This window comes from Monodelphis domestica, chromosome 1 (assembly GCF_027887165.1).
Source record: "Monodelphis domestica isolate mMonDom1 chromosome 1, mMonDom1.pri, whole genome shotgun sequence".
Lineage (NCBI taxonomy): Eukaryota > Metazoa > Chordata > Mammalia > Didelphimorphia > Didelphidae > Monodelphis > Monodelphis domestica.
Window position 1 is genome coordinate 603795578 of NC_077227.1, and position 26483 is coordinate 603822060.

The 26483-nt window shown below is 39.1% G+C and overlaps 1 protein-coding gene across 1 annotated transcript in view; it reads right to left on the reverse strand.

Annotated features, from left to right (window-relative positions):
• The window catches only part of LOC103100591 (uncharacterized), a 96218-nt gene that overhangs the window by 36066 nt on the left and 33669 nt on the right, over positions 1-26483 (reverse strand). The window contains exon 2 of the mRNA XM_056817784.1: positions 6379-6594. Coding sequence (XP_056673762.1) covers positions 6379-6594 — 216 coding nt within the window. The remainder of the gene's footprint in view (positions 1-6378; positions 6595-26483) is intronic.

Sequence of the window (26483 nt, forward strand, 5' to 3'; positions counted from 1 at the left end):
AGAACTAGTTGGTGGTTTACAAAATGATAGTTGTGGACATCATCCCTGAAACTGACCCATCTCAGAATGAGAGAGAATGAGGATATAGCCCTGGCCAACTACCAGGAAGCAGGCCAGCACCAATTAGCCAGTCTTGAGAGATGCTGAAGTTGCAAATTCTTCCTAGTACTTGAAGTACAGGAAAAGTAATGACAAAGAGTTCCCTGGGCTGGTCCTTGGCACTTAATTCCTTTTTCTCTGTGCTGATTATTATCATTTTGCCCCCTAGAAACTCTCTGAGGAGCTTCTCTAAAAGCCTAATGGAGCTTGAACCCAATGTAGGATATTCATTACTTGTAATTGTACCCTGAGACACAGGTTTTATAGTTTCACCATGGACTGGAGGATGGATAATTCCCTTCATAATTAATGTACCAATAGCCCAGAGTGAAACAGAACAAAGTCAATATGTATTGAAATGACTGGAGAGGAAGACATATGAGGTTAAACTTCCCCAATAGCAATTTTATATCTCAAAGTTTATCTGTAAAGAATTTCATATGAGGTTAATGATGTCTGATGCACTTAGGGACATACACAGAAACTTTAAACAGCCCCTCCTCAAAGGAAGAACTTTCCTGAAATTAATTACAGAATCATAGACCTTAGAATAGTGTTGGTGAAGCTTTTCAAGATCACATGCCCAAATTGTACCTTCAAGCTGTCTGTGAGCCCCCCTCATGACCCCAGACAGCAGAGATAGGAAGCACTCACATTGGACTGCTAGACAGAGGGGCAGGGCATGCAAAAAATGTCCTCAGGCATGGTGGAAAGGGTAAATGGAGAAGCCCCCTCTAGCATGCCAGGGTACTCGTGCCATGCCTTCACCAACATGGCCATAGAATTTTGCCACTAGAAGGGATCTTAGGGGTTATCTAGTGATTGAATCAGGAATACCAAGAACTGGAGAAAGCACTTTAGAGGTCATCTATCTCATGTTATAGCTGAAATAATTGAGTTTTGGGAGTGTTTAAATGATTTTCTTAAAATCACTGGGTTAGTGATAGATTTAGCTACTCAAAACACTCTTTTCAAGGTCACCTATAAGCTAACCAAGAGTTCTTGTGCTATTCCTTTCAGTCATAGAAACACATTCAGAAATTGTCTTCATCTGGGTTCTAGGATTAAGAAAACTGTCTGTTCCTCCCATTTAATTAAATGATTTTCTTTGAGGCCCCATGCTACTCAAATGGCCCTTCTCTATCCTCATCATTCTTAAACTATTACAACATTTGACAATTGTCCATGTCATTCTTAATATTCTTTCATCTTCTGGTTTCCACAGAACTGGCCTTTTCTGGTTTTCCTGTCTATCCGATTATGTGGTTTATTTATATTTGTGGTATATTTATATTTAAGGGACCTTGATCCTGTGCACCCCAGTGACAAGGACTTAGGAATCACTGAGTCAAGTGTACACTGGCACAGCCAACATCCCCCAACATTGCCAAGGAGAGAGGAGTTATAGGTTTAAAAAGCCAGCATAAGAAGCAGAGAGGTCTTTTTTTTTCCTCTCCCTTCAGACCAGGCTTTGAACTAATGGTCTCTGGGCTATCTCTCATGCTCTTCCCACTCTCTTATCATTAGAGGGAGAAGGAAGCAGAAAGGAGAGGAGTCTCCCAGAGAAAAGAGAGGAAAGGTGGCAGAGAAAACCCTAGACTGAATCTAATGTTTGTGTGTGTCTGCCTGTCTCATTGTCTCCAGGGCCTCAGTCTCTATTTCTGGGTGTCACCATCCTTAGCTTCCTATATGTTTCCATGTCTGTATGAATCAACTTCTCCCTCTGTGACCACAAGACACAAATCTAATCATATAACACCCTAGTTCACCTTTAGTGGAACCCTATTTTCTATAAAGGATAAAATACAAACTCCTTGCTCTAGCATTCAAGGTCCTCCATAGTCTGGATCCAACCTACTTTCCAGCTTTATCTCATGTGATCCTTTCATGTTTCAGCTAAACTTAGACTAGTAGCAATTCTCTGATCTTGTCCTGCCCTTTCCTATTTCTGTATAATTGCCCATACCACCCCCTGTGCCAGGCACTGGTGCTTTCTACATCTCCACTAGTGAAAGTCTTTTCTTCCTTTAAAACCTCAATTCAGGTGTCCCTTCTTGCAAGAGGCATTTCCTGGTCCCTCAAAACTAATTATTGCTCTCTCCTTGACCTTATCTATACACCTATCACAGTCTCATTCATATAAATCTTTTTTTTTTCCAAATAGAACTTTTATTTTTTTCAGTGTCATATGATACCTGTTCATTTTCTTGGTCATTTAAGTCACTATTTATCCTTTTTCCTTCTCTGTTGTGACTTTTAAAAATTATTTATTTAGAATATTTTTCCATAGTTACATGATTCATGTTCTTTCCTTACCCTCCTCCCTACCCCCTTCCAGACTTAACCAGCAATTCCACTGGGTTATACATGTATTATTGTTCAAAACCTATTTCCATATTATTAATATTTGTAATAGAGTGATCTTTTAAAACCAAAACCCCCAATCATATACCCATATAACTACATGATAAATCATATGTTTTTCTTCTGTGTTTCTACTCTCATAATTCTTTCTCTTGATCAGGAAAGCATTCTTTCTCATAAGTCCCTCAGAATTGTCCTGGATCATTGTATTACTCTTAGTAATAGTCTATTACATTTGATCATCCCTCAATGTTTCAGTTTCTGTGTGTAAAAATAAAAGGTGAGACTGCAAAAACTAATAAAGCAATGGGTTGATTATTGATTATAAACTAATTTAGGTACTCTGCTTGCTGCCCTTACAAAAGTATCCTCAGCTTATATTAGTGAAGCGAAGCTTATAAATGAACTTCTCTTCAGGACCAGGTGCAAGTATGCTAAAGAGACTCCAGTTATAAAAAATAAAATATTTATTTAAATATATAAGTATAAAAGGATTTCTAATTCTAAGGGATTCTAACTCCGCCCAAGTAAAACTCCCTGGTTCTACAAGGAACCACTTCTCCTGAGTTTCACAGGCTACATCAATCCTTCCTGATCTGACTAAGCCAAATTTTTACTATTCTAAATAAAACTAACAATATTATCCTTATAATTTTAATTCACCTCCAAGTCATAGAATAACAAAGGATAGCTAGTTAAGTCTCAACAAGAATCAAGTTAGGACTCTAAGCCTTAGCAGACTCAGAGTCCAAACCAAATACCAGGTTTTTCTTTGGTCTTCTGAGAGTTAAAGAATCTGTAAAGACAGTAATAGATACAAAATAGAATTTCCCAAGTTGGAAAAAGAAAACACTTAACTTCTTCAGGTCTTTACCTCAGACAGTGAGAGAGAGAGAAAGAGAAAGAGAGAGAGAGAGAGAGAGAGAGAGAGAGAGAGAGAGAGAGAGAGAGAGAGAGGCAAAGATGTTACCTCCTCAAAGCCCTCAGAGCCAGAGCCTCTGTTTGTGACTCTGCCAACTGCCAGAGACCAATTGCCAAAGAAAAACCTTTGCAATTGTCAACATTTGAAATTGACACTGCCCCACCTCTGCTTGAAACTCCAATTCTTTCTCAAGCCTGCTTCTCTACTTCTTATCTCTAAACTTATATAACAAGACCCAATTTCTAATATCACCCTTACATGTATATAATGTTCTCCTGGTTCTACTCCTTTCATTCTGCATCATTTCATGGAGGTCTTTCCAATTCATATAGAAATCCTCCAGTTTATCATTCCTTACAGCACAATAGTATTCCATCACCATCAAATACCACAATTTTTTCAGCCATCAAGGGACACGCCGTCATTTTCCAATTTTTTGCCACCACAAAGAGCACTGCTATAAATATTTTTGTACAAGTATTTTTCCTTATTATCTCTTTGGAGTACAAACCCAGCAGTGGTATGGCTGGATCAAAGGGCAGACCATCATTTAAAGTCCTTTGGGCATAATTCCAAATTGTCCTCCATAATGGTTGGACTAGTTCACAACTCCACTAGCAATGCTTTAGTGTCCCAATTTTAACACATCCCCTCCAACATTAACCATTTTCCTTTACTGTCATATTGACCAATCTGCTAGATGTGAGGTGGTACCTCAGAGTTGTTTTTATTTGTTTTTCTCTTATCAGTAGGAATTTAGAACACTTTTTCTTGTGCTTATTGATAGTTTTGATTTCTTTATCTGAAACTGCCTATTCATGTCCCTTAACCATTTGTCAATTAGGGAACATTCATGTAAGTCTTAAAGAGCAATGACTGGGTATTTGGGGGGCAGGAGGGGTTTGGTACCTCCAGAGTCTTAGATAGTAGCTTGCATATATTTCCATATTTTGAGAGATCTGTTATCACATCAATACAGTTATTCCCTTCAGTGATGCAGGCTGCAACCCATTCACATGATCTCATTACTTCCCTTAAATTCTCCAAGGTATTTCACTCAACAAAGAGGGGAGGAACTAGGAACCTTCCACTTAATATATATTTGTTAAAATGAGTTATTGTTAAAGTCTTTCTGAGTCTAAATTTACTCATCTATAATGAGTTGAAACAGAATGAGCCTTACAAAATCTTCCTGAGTGTATAGCTATAACATATCTACCCTGAGGATAAGTCCTGAAATACATGTTTACATTATTTTTTACTTGAACAGTTCATAGTGAAAAAGGACAAAAATGCTCACATAAAAAAATTACATTATAACTAGATATTTGAGCAGGGGATAAGAATTCCTGCTCAAATTGAGGCAGCTAAGTGGCACAATGGATAAAGTTCTGGACCTGGAGAGTAGAAGATCTGCTTATAGTCCCCTTGATTAAGACAACTATTGTGACCCTGGAGAAGTCACTTAACCACTTTTGCTGTTCAGTCATTTTTCAGTCATATCCAGCCCTTTGTGACCCCATTTGGGGTTTTCTTGGTAAAGATACTGCAGTAGTTTGCCATTTTCTTCTCTGGCTCATTCAACAGTTGAGGAAACTGAGGCAACAGAATTAAGTGGCCTGCCCAGGCTCACACAGCTAGGAAGTGTCTGTGGTCAGGTTTGGACTCAGAAAGATGGATGCCCCCTAGCTTCCCACATTTAACTGCACTTAACCACTACTTTCCTACATTATGTTATCTGAAAAATGAAGATAATAGCACCTTCTCTTGAGGGTTGTTGTGAGGATAAAAAGATAAGAGCTTTGTGACTCAATGGATTATCTATACAAATGCTTACTATTGGTTATCTATTGTCCATCATTTTTTAAAAGCATTTTAAAAACGATTTTAATATAATTGGTTTCCCTTGTAAGTATTTTATTTTATGCATTTAAACACATTAATCTGAAAGGAGAGTCCATAGGTTTCAAAGATAATCAAAGGAGCCCAAGATAAAAAATAAAGGTCAAGAATCCTCATCTTAGAGAGTCAAGGTGGTAAAGTGGATAGAGTGCTCTACTTAGATTCAGGAATTATAGGAAAAAAGAATAGCTATATTTTATATAGGCCCTTAGTGGTTTTAAAATGTTTCATATAAAATATTTTAAAATAAATTTAAAAAATTTAAATCCTATGGGAGTGGAAATGCAAAAGAAAAACATGTGACATCACTTATCACATGTACATATGGGTATGTGATTTGTGGTTTTGGCTTTAAAAGATTGCTCTATAGCAAAAATGAATAATATGGAAATACGTATCAAGTGATAACATTTGTACAACTCAGTGGAATTGCTTCTTGGCTCTGGGAGGGGGAGGGAAAGAAAATGAATCATGAAAACATGGAAAAATATTTTAAAATAATTTTTAAATTTAAAAAATAATACAATAATAAAATACTTCATATGCATATTATCTTATTTCCTCAGTCCTGTGAGGGAGGTACTATTATTTCTCTTGGTTTAAATGAGAGACATAAAGTGGTTTTCCGAAAATCACATAGTCAGTAAATGTCTGAGGCAGGATTTGAACTTTGGTCTTCTTGATCCTAACCATGTATTCATGATCTAGGTTCAAATCCTGCTTCTGATACTTATTAGCTATGTAGCCATAATAAAGTCCTTCACTTCTTTGACCTCAATTCGCTTAATCATAAAATGGAGATGATTTAACTTGAAGGGGTATTGTGAAAAGCAAATGTAATAACATACATAAAGCATATCAAGCATTTTAAAGTACTTCATAAATGTCAACTATTATCAGTTATTATTATGGGAAGAATATCATCATTTCCAGTAAAAAGAATTTTCACACTAAGAAAAATAATAGATTCTTCAGAAATTGAGGTCTAATTAGATTTTAAACAAAGGGATTGTTAAAAATTCACCAGTGATGCCACGTTGTGCTTTGACAAATGACCTACATAAGTGAATTTGAATTGGGGGAATTATTACCTTCTTGCAGAATGTGCCAGTTGTTCACTAGTTTTTGCCAAATCCTCTGCCATTGCCCCTATACCAGCAAAAGCTTCATTCTCCACTTGTCTCCTCTCCATTGAGATAATTAAATGGCAAAGCTGAGCAACCATTGGAGAGATAATTCTTTCAATGTTTTTGTTATAGGTGATTGAGCTGATGTCATACAAGTGGAAAACCTCCATTGGGTTCAACCTACAAATAGAACAGAGAACACATTTATAATCTGTAATTATCTCTTTAGAAATATAGCTGGATCAGCAGCAAGTCTATGCTTTTGACATCTTTCATTCATTTTGAATTTATCCTTCAAGATTAGACAGGAAGGTACTAAAAACTGTGCTTCTAGCCTATGAAAGAGAGATTATAATATGTTCCTTCTCTCTTTTTTGTGGGATGACAAAGGTTCACAAAGTCATAGGATTTAGACTTGGAAGGGATCTTAGGGATCATTGAATTGCAACTTCTTTTACATATGATTAAAGTGAGGCCCTTATATCCAATTAGTCCCCGTCCTATCAGGCACCCTTTTTGTGGGTATATCAGAGTAGTCCAATCAACTATCTAGTTGATTTGTCTGCCTTCCCATTAGGAATAAACATGTCTTTACAATTCCAGAATGCCTCCCCCCCAAAAAAATATTAATTGTACAACTCTTCCCTGAGTGATGGTCCAATGACTCCAATACTAAACAGAACAAGCATACCAGGAAGAGAAGGCACTCAACTTTAAAGGAAGGAAGTCAATCAAAAAGTACACAGATGCCATCCACAATCCATAGACCTATTGGACAGTAGTTAGGGGTATTCTCATGACAACTGGCTTTCCAAAAGCTGGGGGTACATTTTCAAGTTTAATCTAAGTTATTAATATTTTAACCATCACATTAAGTCCAAACAATCAATGAAACAAATCCTGATTTTATAGCATTTGCCACTTTCCAAGGTATAAATGTTCACATTAAAATTTAGCACATTCTCAAAAGTTGTCCAAACTGACTTCAGCACATCACTGAAGAATATCCCAGTTGAGGGACCAATCTCCTTGAGTCAAAAACTAGCTTGAAGGAAACTTCCTGATTATTCATTATTTTGCTCTCTTAGACCTCCTCCAATGATCAGAGAAGATTGGCCCTACTACCCCCTTCTTATCGCATCAGCCATAGAGTTTCTGATCAATAATCCTCCTGATCTAAAATTATATCTGAAATAATAGGATTATTTCTAACTTGTTTTTTATGAGACTGCACTCAGTCATCCCTTACTTGCCAATGCCACAGAACTACTATCCTCTTAGTCTGAGGCACATTTTGGAGGAACATCACAAATAAAATATTGAGGAATGAAAATGTTTCTTTTTTAAATTTCTTTTTTTATTAATATGAACTTGACAAACATGATCATTTCCACATATAATTAACAGAAAATGAAACTGAAATCTGTTCCATACAGATTTTAGGGGATTTTTAGTTTGTTTTTATTTGTTTTAGAATATATAAAAATTAGCATGATGATTCTCAAACTGTCCTGCCTAATCTGTATCTTTCTGAATTTCCTCCTGCTTTCTTCTGAGTATTATGAAATTGTTTCATCTACACTCCTGTCTTCTTTTTTGGCAACTCTATCACTGCCCTATGCTCTATAAGTCCTCCCCTGGCCAAATGTCTCATTTTATACCTCTAAAGGAATGTAAACAATTCAAAAGGATCTGCTAGATATTGTGTTGGCAAAGAAGTTGTTTTTTATCATGCAAATTCACAAAGGTCTTTGATTTCATCATCATATGGAATGGCTTAATGGGAACTTCCTCCATCAGTATCAAACAACCATCTAGAAATAATTTATGACCCAGTAAGTCCTAGGTAGTTGCCCAAGGCTTAGAGAGATTAAATGACTAACACATGGTAACACAGTTAGTAAATGTAAGAGATAAAATCAGAAAGATGAGATGACTTATATAGGGTAAATCCAGGCAAAGTATAAGAAGACATTTAAGGAAACTCATTGGAACAAATCAGAAATGTTCCTGTCACTAATGCTGTAAATGTTTTGCTGCAGATGGTGTCAGCCATTAAAACAGAAAAATCAGGAGAATGCATGAAATGGACTAAAGATAAAAATACTTTCATTATATGCCAGTACTTTATCATAAAAATGGAAAGAGATCTCAGCAAATATAGACATGGGTTTCAAAGAGTTTCTTTTGTCAGTTCCAAGTAATAGAACATAATACCAAACAACTGAATTTAAACAAAACAACAACTTCATCTTCAAACTTAGGGACAAAGGAGGAGGAAATAATCAGGGAAGGCTTCCTGGAATACTGGCATCTGCCAGGAAAGACTTATATGAAGTGATGCAAAGTGAAGTGAGGAGAACCAGGGAAACATTGTGCACAGTAACAATAATGTTCCAGGATCAAGTGTGAATAATTTAACTATTATCAGCAATGCAGGGATTCAAGAGAGTTCTGAGAAATTCACGTTGAAAAAAGCTAGCCACCACCATAGAAGGAACTGATGGAGTCTGAATACCTATTGAAGTATACCAGTTTTCACTTTATCTCCTTCATTGGTTTTCTTTTTCTTGTGTAAGCAATATGTATCTTCTTTGCATGAGAGGATATGTATAACCAAATTATATTACCTGCCATCTCAGGGAGGGGGAGGAGGAAGGGAAGGAGGGGAAAATGTGGATCACAAAATGTCAGAAAGCAATTATTTAAAATTGTATGGACCTGTTAACATTTTTAATTTAATTTTTTTTAAAGAGTGATATCTGAATTATTAGGCTTAGAAGGAGTGGAAAGATGGAATTAGAGTTGGAAAGCCCATTCCAGGATTTGGGAATGCCATGAACAAAGTCATGAGGGTAGGAAAAGGTTGAGGCTGATAGTGAAGACTGGCAATTATTCTACTCTGGTTGGAACAGAGAATGCATGAAGGTGTGTAGAATGAGAATAATGTAAGTTGGAGCCAGATTAAGGAGGAATTTGAATGCTAGTCTCAGGTGTTAATACTTTATAGACTCCTTGTTCTAGCAGTAGGTAATGGAGAACCACTAAAATTTTCTGAGTAGAAGAGTCACATGATTATGGAAACTGCATTAGGGAGATTAATTAGGCAGTGGAGTGAAGGATGGATTGGAAATGAAATAGACTGGCATTGGAAAGTCTAGGGAGAAAGCTATTATAGCAATCCAGATCAGATGAAATGAGAGCACCTAGGTCAACCATTCTGGAGGGCAATTTGGAACTATGCTCAAATGGCTTTAGAAGAACGCCTACCCTTTGACCCAGTCATACTACCTTTAGGTTTGTGCCCCAAAGATATAATAAGGAAAAAGACTTGTACAAAAATATTTATAGCAGTGTTCTTTGTGGTGGGAAAAAATTGGAAAATGAGGGGGTGTCCATTGATTGGGGAATGACTGAACAAATTGTGGTATCTGATGGTGATGGAATACTATTATGCTGAAAGGAATAATGAACTGGAGGAATTCCATGTGAACTGGAAAGACCTCCAGGAATTGATGCAGAGTAAAAGGAGTAGAACCAGGAGAACATTGTACACAGAGACTTAGATGTTATGGCACAATGGAATGTAATAGACTTTTCTACTAGCAGCAGTGCAATGACTCGGGACAATCCAGAAAAACTTATGAGAAATAATGCTATCCACGTCCAGAGAAAGAACTGTGGGAGTAGAAACACAGAAGAAAAACATGATCGATCACATAGTTTGATGAGGATATGATTGGGGTTTTGATGTTAAAAGATCACTCTACTACAAATGTTTATAACATGGAAATGGGTTTTGAACAATGATACATGTATAACCCAGTAGAACTGCATGTTAGGTCCTGGAGTGGGGAGGGAAGGGGGGGGAGAATTATGAATCATGTAACCATGGAAAAAAATATTCTAAAGAAAAAAAAAGAAAGTGAGGAAGAAATTATAATGCATGTTTCATTTAAAATATGTTGAGAGCATATTTTGTTGTTGTCATCAAATTGGCAACAAAACATTTACTATTATACCTCAATTAAAAAAAAGGAAAAGAAAAGAAATGAGAGCACCTGGACAAGATGGGAATTGAAAATAGGAGAGAGATACAAGAAATACTTTGGCAGTGGAAATGACAAGATTTAGCAACTGATTAGATGTGGAGAGGGTGAGAGAGAGAGAGAGAGAGAGAGAGAGAGAGAGAGAGAGAGAGAGAGAGAGAGAGAGCAGACAAAGATGACTGAAAGGCTTCTGGCTTAGATGATTCAGAAGACTATAATGGCCTTGATAGAAGTGGAAAAATCAGGAAGGAGAAGAAAGAAAATATTGGTCCAATTTTGGATTTGGCTCTTGGATCAATTTCATCTGGCAAGTACCAAGAAGCAATTCCAGTTATATCCATAGTTACAAAAATATAATATGACTTTAAAAGGTTTGGGCAGTGAGGTCATAAAAAGCCTCAAGATTCAAAGGATTTCACAGTCTGAAGGGACCTCAGAGACCACCTAGTTTAATCCATACTTGTACAAGAATCCCTACTACAGCATTCTAAATACTTATTCATCTTGATTTTGTTTAAAGACCTCCAAGTGGGAACATTTTCTCCACTAAAAATGATGGGCAATAAGGATTTCAAGCATTTAAGCTCCTAGACTTTTGGAATAATTAGAATGATTTTACAATTTTGATATTTCTTTTCCAGGGTTCAAGTGCATAATCTATCCAGGGGGACAGTATCAAGGTGAGGATCACACTATAACAGTGCCATTGACTCAAAGCAGGGAACACATGCTGTGGCCATTAAAGTCAAATTCTTGAGGATCTAAGTTGTGTCCAATGGTTACTGCATTAGCAGTACTATCCTCTGATAGTTTGCCTTATAATCCTGTGAAGACTTCTCTGACTAAATCATTGCTCTGGTAAACCCCCTGGATTTTGGTATTCCCAAGACATACTGATTTATTATTTGCCCTGGTCTTTCATTTATGGTAGCTTAGTGTCCCATGTGGGTGAATGTCTTCATCCACTTCCCACAAGAGGGCATTTTCCCTCAGCTCCAATAAATATATTGATGCCACTGCAAGGAATAGAATCCAAAGGTGTTTGTTTAACCATTTCTATCTCTTCTTTCATCTCATTTACTTTCCTCCTTCTTTCCCCCTTGACACTTTGTATTTCTTCCTTAATTTGCAATCATTTGGAAGTGAAATCTATAGTTTTGTGATTTATTAATTTATAAAATACTATTTTAAATTCTGTTCTTTATCTGAAAAGCAAGTGAGACAATTTAAGTTTCTTTCTCTAAAAAGAAAATAAAGCTAAATTTACATTTTTATCGAGATCCTACATTAACTGTGTGCCAATCATTGACTCTTTCCTATGCCATAAGAAAGGATGAAAGAGGCATTTCTAGAGAAATCTGGGAAGACTTGTATGAGCTAATGCAGAATAAAGTGAGTAGAATCAGGAAAACAATCATGAATACAACACTGTAAATAGAAACAACTTTGAAAAACTTAAGAATTCTGATCATTTCAATGACCAATTCCAATTCCAGAAGACTGAAAATATAGAATGTCATTACCCACTGCCTGACAGAAAAGTAATGGACTGAAGATGTAGAATGAAAGAAACATTTTATTTGTGTCCAGTATGTGAATTTGTTTTGCTTGATGATGTATATATATTTAAAAACCCTTACCTTCCATCTTGGAGTCAATATTGTATATTGGCTTCAAGGCAGAATAGTGGTAAGGGGTAGGCAATGGGGGTTAAGTGACTTGCCCAGGGTCACACAGATGGGAAGTGTCTTAGGTCAGATTTGAACCTAGGACCCCCTGTCTCTAGGCCTGGCTCTCAATCCACTGAGCCACCCAGCTGCCCCTTTTTAACAGGTGTTGTTTCCCTTTTCTTTCAATGGGTAAGAGATGGGAGGGAGAGAAAAATAAATGTTTACTTTTTGAAAAACAAAATAAAAGTTCAAAATAGGGGCAGCTGGGTAGCTCAGTAGATTGAGAGCTAGGCCTAGAAAAGGGAGGTCCTAGGTTCAAATCTGGCCTCAGACACTTCCCAGCAGTGTGACCCTGGGCAAGTCACTTGATCCCCATTGCCTAGCCCTTACCACTCTTCTGCCTTGGAGCCAATACACAGTATTGACTCCAAGACGGAAGGTAAGGGTTTAAAAAAAAAAGTTCAAAATAAATAAAAAATTAAAATGATTGAGCATTAATAAAAAAAGTATCATAACCTTCATTAAGTTAATGGGTAGGTTGACTTCTGAGTCATGTGCATAACAAGACGGAGTAGACAATTTCTACAATCCTTATTCAGTAACCAGTGAACCTCTCAAAAAAAAAAAAGAATAATGCACAAGAGATAAAACAATTTCAACTGTCTCCAAGGTCCAAGAAACCAAAAGTCCTAATGAATTATTTAAAAACAGGGAAGGGTCATACCATATCCCCAACATGCTCATTCACCACCCTCTTTCCCACTGTCCACCATACTCTAGAAGTACTTTGGACTTGCAATGGAACTCAATTCCTCTTCCTCTTTTTGCACCACTTCAGAAAGTCAAAAGCCAGAAACTTAATTCTGATTAGGACATCAGTGAGGCACTGTTCTGTGCAGCAACAGTGCTCACTGGAGAACTGAGAAACAGAAAAAACTAGGGCAAGGTTCCAGTGTATGTTTGGCTTCCTCTGCCTGAAAACAAGGGAAACAAGTATCATGCTGTGGCCAAGTCTGTCACCCCTATTTGGAACAGAGACTGAATACAATGAAACATATATTGTCTAGCATGGAAGGAGCCTGAAACAGCTTGAAGGACTGACCCCAAAGGGAAGGAGCAAAAAAATAAGAGATGATGGAATATGGGGGGAGGGGGGGATTAGGCTGAAATAACCAAAGATCTCAGGAGAAAGAAAATGTAAAGCTTTGAAAACAAGCAGTGGGGAGATGTTAATGATAAAAGGGCTTCCAGATCATCTAAATGAGGACAAAAATCTATGAATAAATATTGTAAGACAAGGGAAATGAATCAGCCCACCATGAGACAGAGAACCATATAGATACCCAAAAAGAGCATGGAACCATGACAAGATGGTAAGCCAAATGGCTTAAGGGAAAATTTTTAATTGTGGGGAAAGTTTGTGGTAGGGTCTACATGGAGAAACTAATTCAAAACCATAGTTTAGTTCCAATAAAAAATTAGTACATTGACCAAAAAGCTCAAACCTAGAAGAGTTGAGAAGAATGCTTCCTTTCCTTCTTTGCAGAGGTGGGGAACTATAATTATAAAATTTCATATATGTGTATGTGTAGAGATACTACCCCTCCCTGAGCACCCCATACACCCCAGCCACTCCCCCATCGCCACAGGTCTTGAAGAGGGTGGATGGGGTCAGGATAGATGAGTGTGCACAAAGATACTTGTGCATGAAAGAGATTTAAGTGGAAAAGTCGATGCACAGAGACAGTCCCACTCTCTCAGCATTGGAAGCCTGGGTCCAGTGGCATGAAAAATTATTACGTCTGGAGACTTCCTCAGCTGCATTGGATGGCCGTGTTTTCTTTTGTGCTCCAACACGCCCTAAGCACTCCACAGTGCTTTGCTGCGTCGCCATCTCAGCCTTTGAACCTTCTTATTGGTTTCTTCCGCCTATTGCACCGAAGCAGTCTTCACATGTTGGGTGAGCAAAGCCCTGGTTCACCAGGGGTCACTGACCCAATAGCTACCCTTACAAAGGTTAGCCGGCCTGTCGAAGCCGTTGCCCGGGGTGTGGCCACTGATACATGCTAGCAGCTACTGGGAGCCACAAGTGAGAGCTGGGTGTCAGGTGGGGGGTCAGAGGCTGGAGAGCTGCCCTAGGAGGGCACAACAAGCCCTCCATACCAGAGATATGCCCAGCCCTCCATACCAGAGATATGTCAAGGGACCACTCACTGGAAGCTTAACCGAGAAATGGAAACAGTTCAGAGACGCAGTGAAGGAAACATCAAAGGCAATCCTAGGCCCCAAACAACGCAACCACCAGGACTGGTTCAAGGAGAACAACACTGCTATTGAAGACCTGTTGAGCAAAAAGAACAAAGCCTTTATGGAGTGGCAAAATAACCCAAACTCTGCTCCTAAAAAGGACAGATTCACGTCTCTCCAAGCCACAGCGCAGCATGAGATCAGGAAGATGCAAGACCGATGGTGGGAAAAAAAAAAAGGCAGAAGAAATCCAGCATTTTGCTGATACAAAAAACTACAAACAATTTTTTAGGGCCCTCAAGACTGTCTATGGGCCTAAAACCCACCACCACTCCCTTGCTATCCTCTGACGGTGACACTCTCATAAAAGATAAAAAAGGCATCAGCAACAGGTGGAAAGAACACTTCAGTCAGCTTCTCAACCGACCCTCTTCAGTCGACCAAAGCACCCTTGACCAGATCCCCCAAAACCGCACCATTGAACAATTTGACGTCCCTCCTTCAATAGAGGAAGTCCAAAAAGCCATTCAACAAATGAGTGCAGGCAAGGCACCCGGTAAAGACGGGATCCCAACCAAGGTGTACAAGGCCTTAAATGGAAAGGCGCTCTAGGCATTCCACATAGTGCTGACCAGCATATGGGAAGAGGAAGACATGCCCCCAGAACACAGAGATGCCTCCATTATAGCCCTATACAAGAACAAAGGCTCACAAGCAGCCTGTGACAACTACAGAGGCATCTCACTACTCTCCACTGCTGGAAAGATCCTCGCCCGTGTTATACTCAACAGACTCCTGTCATCTGTTTCGGAGCAGAACCTGCCTGAATCACAATGTGGCTTCCAACCAGATCGCAGCACCATTGACATGGTCTTCACGGTGAGGCAAAAGCAGGAAAAATGCCTTGAGCAGAACCTAAGTCTCTACATTGTCTTCATAGACCTAACAAAGGTGTTCAACACAGTGAACAGGGACGCATTGTGGGTGATCCTCAGCAAGCTCGGTTGCCTAGCAAAATTCATCAAACTGATCCAGCTCTTTCATGTCCACATGACAGGGGAAGTCCTATCTGGTGGAGAGACTTCCGATCCCTTCAACATCTCCAATGGCATGAAACAAGGCTGTGTCCTCGCTCTGGTACTATTCAACCTATTTTTCACCCAAGTATTACAACATGCTGTGATGGATCTAGACCTGGGCGTCTACATCAAATACCGACTGGATGGCTCACTATTCGACCTTCGCCACCTGACTGTAAAAACAAAGACAATGGAGAGACTCATCCTGGAAGCTCTCTTTGCAGATGACTGTGCTCTCATGGCCCATCAAGAAAATCATCTCCAAACCATTGTGGACAGGTTCTCCACCGCAACCAAACTGTTTGGCCTGACTATCAGCCTCAGCAAAACAGAGGTGCTATTCCAACCTGCACCAGGGAGGCCAACTAACCAGCCATGCATTACAATCGATGGCACACAGCTTTCTAATGTCAACACTTTCAAATACCTGGGCAGCACCATCACCAACGATGGATCCCTAGACCACGAAATCAATGCCAGGATCCAAAAGGCCAGCCAGGCACTCGGGCAGCTGCGCTGCAAAGTCCTCCAACACAGAGGTGTAAGCACTGCGATGAAGCTCAAAGTGTATAACGCAGTGGTCCTCAGCTCGTTCCTGTACGGTTGCAAGACATGGACACTGTACCGGAAGCACATGAAGCAGTTGGAGCAATTCCACCAATGCTCTCTCCGGTCAATCATGAGGATCCGATGGCAGGAACGAATCACCAATCAGGAAGACAGAGCCAACTCCAACAGCATCGAAGTCATGGTCCTCAAAACCCAGCTACGATGGTCTGGACACGTCATCCGCATGGACCCACAGCGAATACCAAGACAGATATTCTATGATGAACTGTCAGCTAGACTCAGGAAACAAGGCTGACCAAAGAAAAGATTCAAGGATCAGCTAAAGTCAAACTTGAAGTGGGCTGGCATTACACCAAAGCAACTAGAACTTGCTGCCTCTGTCAGAAGCAGGTGGTGAACCCACATTAACCATGCCGCCACCACCTTTGAAGATGAACAATGTCGACGTCTTGCCACTGTGCGTGAACGCCGACACCAGGCCACAACCGCACCTCCCATAACAACTGGCATCCCATGCCCCATGTGCCACAAACTTTGCGCCTCAGCCTTTGGACTCCAAAGCCACATGAGGGTACACCGTAGATAAAACTGCACAAAGACAATAGTCCTTCTCGGTCACTGAGAGACTACCACTAGTATGTGTAGACAATGCCATATCTACATGAGGTGTTTTCAACAAGTTTGACATTACTATTATGATCCCTGGGGAGAGATATACCTGGCTGCTGTAAACCTTAAAATTTCTTAGACTTATGAATGTTGGAAATTTCCCCATTGGGAAATTTCATACTTGAAAAATTTCCTACTGATAGTAAGAACTCTATTGGAATGTGAAACTCCTTGGCATGGGAGGATCCTTCTCCCTACTTAAGACTACTTTAGGACAGAAACCTTTTGCTAAACAATGGAAAGGGCTTTGACCTATGCTTAAGCATAGAACAGGAAGTTCTTTGAGTCATGATTGATTTTAGAATTGATACAATAGAGATACTTGGAATGACAGAACCAGGTCTTGGAACTTACAATCTCCACCCTACTCAGAGTAACAGAATTTAGGAAGGGCTGCAGCAAAGATCAAGATTTAATTATTTGAGAATATGACCTTCAACAGACATGTGCAAAGGAAACAGACCTCTGGGAGGTCCTGGGTTAAGCTAGAGCCACCATTGGCACAGGGGAGAGATCGACAGTGATTGGTAGATGTGAGAACTGAGGGGAGGGGACTTAGATGGTTTCCTTAAAGATAGCGGGGTCTGAGGACAGGAGGGAGGAGGTTTGGCTCTGAGAGGTTTTGCTCTGAAGGAGTCTGAGAGGAGAGAGGTCCTGGAGGGAGAGCTCCTGGAGAGGTCTGAGAGGAGGGCTTGCTCTGAAGGAGGCTGGAGGTGGAGGCCCCTGAGACTGTTTCTCCATTTTGGTCATGTGAGTGATAGGGACTGATCTCTTTTCTTTGCCTCAGCTATCTAAGGGCTTGGACCTTTGGCCCAGCCTAAGCAGAGGGGGTATTTAAGCCCTATTTCCCTTCTTTCCCCTTTCTCTCTCTCTCTCTCTCTCTCTCTCTCTCTCTCTCTCTCTCTCTCTCTCTCTCTCTCTGTGTGTGTGTGTGTGTGTGTGTGTCTGTGTGTGTGTGTGTCTCTCTCTCTATCTCTAATACCTTTCTTCCTCCTGTTTGTAATTAAAAACTCCATAAAAGGTTGACTGCTGACTTGAGTTTTCATTTGGGAATTACATAGTTGAATTCTTGGCGACCTTAAATTAATATATATCAGTCCTTTAAAGTGATTTCCATGTCACACTGCCCAGGTAATAAGTGAAATGGGTCAAAATTCCCATGCTAATTGCTAAAAAGGAAATCAAACTATCAGGAACAGGAAATGCACAAGAATGAAATTTTGAAGATACAAGATGAGCAATTCCAATGAAGACTATAAATAAGATATATCTGAAGAGACTGATGTGGTTGTATAGGGAACTCACCAACCATTTTATATTGAAAAATAAATTCACAAAAGATGAAAGACCAGGCAACAAAGGACAGATAGAAGAATATTGCATGGTTCTGTAAAAATAGTATCAGGACTGCTAATGCTCAGACTAAGCTGTGACTAGGGAGAGGAGCTAAGGACAGCAAAAAGGAATGGTTTTTTAAACCTGGGAGAAAAAGATCAAAGAAGTACCTTTGCTTAGGATAATGATAAATAGCAACAGAAAAAAGATCTGCACAGATCTTATTTTATTTTGGTTTTCTCTGAGGAAAAAAATGAGCCTTGCACAGAAAACAATATGGAGAAAATTGGCTAACAGGAAATTGATAGCTAGCATAAGTAAAGAGATGGTAAGAGAGCACCTACTTGCCTTTATGTAAATTCAGATCTCCTGACCCAGATAAACTAAATGCTAGGGCAATTAAAGAACCTACAGATATGATTGTTGAGCCAAGGTCTTCTAAAGATCTTCTAAAAATCATGGAAAACAGGAGACGTATTGCAAGATTAAGTGTTGTGATAATTTTTTTCTTTGTTTCTTTTTTTTCCTTAAAGAATGGGTCTCTCCATCTCTCCATTTTGGATCTCTCAGTCTTAGATGGGAAGTAAAGGTGCTCCTCACAGGTCAACCCCATTACTAATTAGCATGGGAACTTTGACCTGCTTTACATCTTATCTGGGCAGCCTGATATCTCCCCAGGGATGACAATATTAATTTCACACTTAGTGAAAACATCTCATTGGCATAGTTCACAGCAACTCACAACTACTGAGTTTAACAAATATAGAGAAACTAGGATTACAGTTGTGTACTACTATGCCCAACAAATGCCTGGGTTTTTAAAAATGGGAAGAGTAAAAACTATAGGCCCATAAGCTCTACTCATTTTCTTGGGAAAATTCTAACACTGATTTTTAAAGATAGTTAATTAACCTCCAAAAAAAGGAGGGAGTGATTACAAAGGGACAACATAGCTTCCTCAAAAACAGACCATGCCCATCTAAAGTCATTTTAACAGAGTTACTAAACTAACAAACACATGAAGAAAATACCCTGGTTATAGAGTACCTATATCTTAGCAAAGCTTTTGATAAATTATCTCATACTATTCTTTTGAAGAATATAGAGAGATCAGGAGTAAATGATAATACAGTTAGATAGATTTAGATCTGATTGGATGACTAGAGCAGTAGTTGTTTGTTGTCCATCCTTTGTTTTCAAAGGACATCATGGGTAATGTCGACTTATGCATGAATTGGATTTGTGAGGCAAAAACTCTCTTCCAGTCATCCAGCTTCAGAGGTGAGACAAAAGTCAGGATAACTGGAGATGGCCCAGAATGCGGTAAATGACCTTAGCATCTTTGATGTCTGACTAAGCTCTAATTACTTCACAGCACTTGCTTCAGCAGTCTTCATGGCTGTTGGAACAAATTTGATTCAATGTCAATAACATAATAGGTTTTCGAGTAGAGGACCTCAAAGATCAGTGCTTGGCCTTGTGCTTTTAAATTGTTATCATTCATTTGGTTAAAGCTGGAAGGGAAAGCTAATAGAGTGGATGACAGAGTCAGGCTCCAAAAGGATCTTGACAGTCTAAAGCACTGGGATAAATCTAATAAGATGAAATTCAATAGGAATAAACACATCTTACATTTGAATATAAAACACACACACACACACACACACATTTCCCAAGTATAATATGTGGAAGGCATGGTTAGACAAGAACCTCTCTGAAAATGATCTGAGGATTTTAGCAGTCTGCAATCTCAAGATGAGTTAATGGTGTGAAGTGGCAGCCAAAAAAGCTTATGTGATCTCATGCTACATTAAGAGCAAAACTTCCAGGAAGAAGGAGGTTCTTTTGTTGTCTGCCCTAATCAGACCTCATCTGTTTGTTTCTGGGCATCACAGTTAAAAGGAAGACATTGAGAGAAGTTGGAGAATATGAACAGGAAGACAAGTGGAATGTCAAAGGCTTTAAGTCTATATCAAATGAAGAACATCTGAAGGAACCGGTCAGGTTTAACCTGGAGAATGAAACCTTGAGTGGACATGAAAAGCTGTCATATGAAAAAGAGATTAGATACATTCTATTTGGTCCCCACAAAGCAGGGTCAGAAGAATGGGTAGAAGTCGCAAGAGGCAAACTTGGGCTGAAAAACAGTAGAAATTTCCTAACAATTAGAGTTGTCTAAAAGGAGAAAAGGCCACCTCAAGAGATAATGGCTTCTCCCTCTTTGGAGGTCTTCAAGGAGAATCTGGATGACCATTTTTCAAGTATGTTATAGTGGCAGTTCCTTTTCAGTATGGTTTGGCTACTGAAGTGATTAACTCTTAACTTCTGTGATTCTATGATTCTATATACACCATGCTAAATCTTTTAAAGTTTATAAAATATTTTCCTCCCACCAGCTCTGAGAAATAGGTCGAGGAATTGTTATTTCTATTTTACAGACGATGAAACTGAAGCTCAGACAGGGGAAATGACTTGCTCATTTTCATATAATTAGAAAGTGGTAGAGCCAGAAATAGAATTATCTCCTAATTCCAAGTCCAGCATATTTTCTGCTAAATCATTGTTGTTGTTCATTTGTTTCAGTTGTATCCAACTCTGGACTCCTTTGGGGATTTTCTTGGCAAAGATACTGGCATGATTTCCCATTTCCTTCTCCAGCTCATTTTATAGATTAGGAAACTGAGACAATCAGGGTTAAGCCACTTACCCAGGGTCACACAACTAGTAAGTGATGGGGTCAGATTTGAACTCAGGAAAATGAGTCTTCCTGACTCCAGGCTTAGTGCTCTTTCAACTGTACTACCTAGCTATCCTTTCTATTAAATAAAAGGTATAAAACATAGAACCCAAGTGCCACACCCAAAACACAAGTGTAGCCCAAACCAGAGTATAAAGAGATTGGGAAATATTTAACAAATTGAATATCAAAATAGGGTTAAACATAGATCACATTCATAAGTGGTTTTCTAAATCGATATGTGGCCCATGGGGATCCTTATATATGTTTAGTGGTCCACTTCAGAGTTCAACAGCCAATGCAGTGAACAATGATACCTCTTAAATTATCAGCACTATCACTTGCTTTATTGTGAGTTAGTTTCATATTGATTCTATGGGAAACTATATCTCAGATTCCAAGTGGAACTCATAATCAAGAATACGCTTTAGAAGAATATCTCTTCTGTACACCAATACAACTCAAATAGAGCTGGCATTTCTACATCCCTTTTTCTTGCAGTTCTTTAGAGAGGCATCTTCAAGTTTCCTTCTCATATCCCACCCCCAGGAATATGAAGGAATTCACCAACATTATTCTCTTCTCACTCACTTCAAAGAAAGACGAGAAGGGACTCCCAGGGCAATAGCGATTCATATTGAATAGAAGCAAATAACGAACCAAACCTTTATTAAGCAACTACTATGTGCCAAGCACCACGGGAGATCCTGAGGATATATATCAAAGACCAAAAAATAGAAACAGTCCTTGCTTTCAAGGAATTTACATTGTACAGTGGAATACAATCTATAAAATATAGCTACACACAAAGTATATATAAGATAAATTCATTGTAATTAGGGAAGGAGAAAACTAGAAGCTGGGTAGACATCAGGAATGTCTTCAGGATCCAAATGGATTGGACTAAATTTCTTTTTATTATGAAGGTATTCTATTTTACCAATTACATGTAATAACAAATTTCCACATCAGTTTTCCAAAGTTATATGATCCAAATTGTCTCACTCCTTTTCCCTCCCTCCTCCCAGAGCTGGCAAGCAATTCAATCTGAGTTCTACATGCAAAACATATTTTGGACTGAGTTTTTAAGGAAATGCATGCATTCTCCCAGAAAGCAAGCTAGGCTTTAGGGTGGGGGAGGGTGGAGAAGGGTAGGAGGGAGAAAATGATGATATAGTGCCTACTTTGTGCCATGGACTGTTCCAAGCACTTTACAAATAGCATCTCTTTATTTTCACAATAAACCTTCGAAGTAGGTGTTATTATTAGCCCCATTTCTATAGTTAAGGAAACTGAGGTTAATAGAAATTAAGTGACTTGCTCAGAGTCACACATCTAGTATCTAATGCTAGATTTGAACTGATATCTTGACTCAAGGCCCCGGCACTCTGTCTACTGTGTGACCTGGAAATCTTGTAACCCAGTCACTAACTGAATTGTATCCAAATCAGAAACTCTATTGTATACTGTATGAACACTGTTGAGACTTAGAGAAGTGAAATTATGAGTGTAGATTCAGGTAACATAAGTATAATCTAATAATTTGGAGCATTGTTCACCAATGTTTTTTAATAACAATTACATGGTGTCAAAGAGATCATAAGGAAAAAGACTTGTACAAAAATATTCATCTGTGCTCTTTGTGGTGGCAAAAAATTGGAAAATGAGGGGATGCCCTTCAATTGGGGAATAACTGAATAAACTGTGGTATATGTTGGTGATGGAATACTATTGTGCTAAAAGGAATAATAAAGTGGAGGAATTCCATGGGAACTGGAATGACCTCCAGGAATTGATGCAGAGCAAAAGGAGCAGAATTAGGAGAACATTATACACAGAGATGGATACACTGTGGTACAATTGAATGTAATAGATTTTTCTACTAGTAGCAGTGCAATGATCCAGGTCAATTCTGACAGACTTATGAGAAAGAACGCTATTCACATTGTAAGAGCAGTATGCAAAGGTAAGGATGGAATGTTGGAAGAGGATATGATTGACCAATGAAGACTGTTGGTAGCAAAGAATCATGGGAGAAGAATGGAGACCTGGGACAGTTCCCAGAGGAAATCTGGTCTTTTGAGATTGAATCTCAAGGTGAAAGAAAGCATTTTACCTTGCTAGAGATTTGTCAAGAGCCAACTGAAGAATACTCAAGTGAATAGCCCTGGGACTTCTCCAGAAGTGTGTTACTACATCTTAATATCTCTAATAACATAAATAAAGAGAGTCAGGTCTCATTGGACCTGTGTTTTTAAAAAAATATAAAAGAAAGAAGGGAAGTGATGTACCCCTAAAGAGGGAGGCTTGAACCCCCAGTTATAGAGAGGGGGAAAGAGAGAAGAAACCCCCCTTCCTCAAAAAGCAGGGCACAGGGGAGACAGCAGATGTAAAACATTGGCTCAGAGAGAGGAGAGGTGGTATTGAAGATTTTCCCCCTTCTGCCTTCCCTCCTTAGCTAAAACTGCTCTCCCCAATTCACTCTTATCCCTCTTGTAGCCCCTCCAAGTACTTGAGACCCAAAAGGTTATACATGCAAAACATATTTTGATCCATTCATTCACTCTCAGCTTGGGGAACAAATAACTTTTAATGTTAACTCAATCAGATAATACAAAAGGAATAATGGGCAGGGAATAATGGGGAAAGGAAAGTGGGAAAAGGGGGTCCATGTCTCTATCTAAACCCTTTCCCCTCCCTCCTCGAGTTTGGGGGGAACTCAGGCCTTGGCAGCCTGAAGCCCCTGAGAAAAAGTCAGGTTGACTCACCCCTGGGCAACAGGAGCTGAGGTAAAGTCTGCTCAGGTTTCTCTTCAGAAGGTCCCTTCAATTGGGAAGTGTTGGGGGGAAAGATTTCCAGTCATCAGCAGGAAAAGTGGGTAACCCTCAAGAGAAAGTCTTTATCCACCTTCTCTCTGAGATGGAGAGACCCTCACTGCTCTCCCAGCCAGAGTCTTCTCTCCTCAGGATTCCCCTCCTGGGGGCCCTCCCCTGTCAAGGTGATCAATTTCATATACCCTTCAGTCTGGCACTTTTTCTTTAGTGCCAGCCTCTCACACCTGTGAGGGGCCCATACTCTTGGCCTGAGAGCCAAACCCTCTCTTATCATTATTGCACCTACTCTTACTCTTACCTTGACCCCTTTTAGTATATAATTTAGCTTGAGATAATTGGGAGGTGAGGAGAAGTTCTGATCTTACTCTGAAGCAGTCAGAACCAAGGACCTCATGGGATTTAGAAAATAGGGACCCCACTACCCTCAAACCAACCCCCCACTTCCGAATATCCTATCTTTATTAAACTATTCAAACACAGTCAGATATTACAAAGGGCATTTATTCAATGGAGCTTTGAGGGAGCTACTCTCTGAGGTTACTGATCAGCCATTGCTAGGGCTGGTCAGGACCCCTCCCTTGCTGAGTCAGCAGTCAAGGGGGAGGCTTGTCTTCCTGGCCAGTCCATGCATGGGAATTTGGGGTACCCCCTCCTATCATTTGATAGGGGAGATTTCCTTTCAATTCCCCATCACCTACTTACGACATCACTCTTTAGTTCTCACCTTCTCTGGTTAGATTATATCTTCTGAGTACTTCACACTTCTTTGTTAAGCTTGCCTTTTGTGAGTTACTTGACCTTTTTGTGATTAATTTAACCTTTACAGGTACTTAACACATTTTTGTATTTTGTATTATATCTAAAAATAGATCTAGCTTAAGGTTCTAGTTTCACTATAAGGTATGAGTTAAGTACCTTCATTGTTCAATCAGGAGTTTACAACTTTATCTTCCCCTAAAGTATGTCTTATTAGGGTGGAGTAATTTTAAAAGTTCCCAATACATTCCTGATTCTTGTTAGACCAAGTATCTCTATTGTTATAATAAGGAAATATCTAAATCAAATCTTCTAAAGTACAGTCTGAGTAGTTTGAAGATTCACAGAAGGTAGAGTTCTTTAAAAAAATGTCATTTGAATGAAACAAATGCAGGAATAGATGCCTGTGAACAGAGTGCACAATCCTATAACATGTGAGGCTGAGAACCCTTCATTCCTTGGAGTTAATTAGCTCTGGATTTTCCAAAAATTTATGCATGGTATATACAACTTGGTGGTATAACCCAGGATATCCTGATTCAGGAAATACTTTTTCAGCACATACAGTTTAAAAAGACAATGGAAGTCTTTCAGATGTAGAACTACATAAGATTTTGACCAATGAGTTATAGATACAACCAGAGAAAATAGGGAAAAATCAAAGAAATAGCAATTAAGTCTAGACTATGAAGAGGATGTGAACACAGGTTGTAGAGTCAAGCTAGCAAGGAGAGTGGAATGACAGAAACAGAGAAAAACAGCAGGAGGCTTCCCCAATGTTTCCCAAGAAAAGTCACAAATACTCCCAAGAGTTTTACTGTGATAAGAGAAAAACAACTTCTAGTTACAATGCCAAAAATTCATTTCTCCCAAGGCTGCAACTGTGGTGAAATGGAAGAGGAAGCAAATCTGTTGCTCATACTAGTCTCTAACACTTTTCTGTGAGATATCTCATGTGTCAGGTATTAGAAAAACAATGGGGTCAGTTAATTGGGAATCAACTAGCACATTTAGAAGACATTTGAAGACTGCAATCATTTAGGAATGAGAGCCAAAGGTAATGGATATTTGATATATATCCTTGTAATTATCTTGCCATTCTATTTTAATTAAATGTCTTTGCTTTGAAACACATGTGTCATATGGCTTGGTCTAGCATAGAGATTCATCAGTGAGGGTTCAAAGCTGCCTCAAATCTTTCCCAACTCTAGTCCATCCTTCTCTTAGCTGTGGAAGTGACAGTCCTAAAGCATAGCTCTGACTATGTCATCCCTCTACACTCAGTGAAATCCAGGGATTCTCTATAACCCCAGAATCAAATATTAAATCTTCAGTTTGCCATTAAAAGCCCTTCACAACCTCACCCCCTCTTACTGTTCCACTCTTTTTTTTTTAACTTTACCTTCTGTATTAGAATTACTACTAAATAAGTGGTAAGGGCTAGTCAATTGGAGTTAAGTGACTTGCCCAGGGTCATGCAGCTAGGAAGTGTATGGGGTCAGATTTGAATCTGGGAACTCTCATCTCCAGGCCTGGCTCTCTATCTACTGAGCCACCTAGCTGCCCCTTATTCCACTCTTCCACCTGATATTGCTCCTCCATTCATTCCCCTATGTAATCTTTGATTCAGTGATACTAGCCTCCTTGCTGAAGATACTCCATGCTTCAACTCTGGGCATTTTCAATGATTGTTGCCTATGCCTGGAATTCTTTTCCTTGTCATCTCGGCTCTGGCTTCCTTCAATTTTTAGCTAAAATCTTACCTTCTACAAGAAGTCTTTTCCAATCCTCCTTAATTCTGATGCCTTCCTCTACCAATTATTTCCAATTTATCCTATACATACATAACTTGTTCATACCTAATTATTTGTATATTGGTCTCCTCCATTAGACTGTGAGCAAAGACTGTCTTCTTTCTTTCCTATGAATCCTTATCACTCAGCACAGAACCTGGCAAATAGTAGGCCCTTAATAAGTACTTTTTGACTGCCTGTCACTATAAATTTGAATTAGAAGAGCATTCAAACCATATTGTGAACTTAAGTGAAACTGATAGGATTCCACTTCAAAAGGATCCCAGACTAACACCTACAATATGAGCAGTTATTACACACACACACACA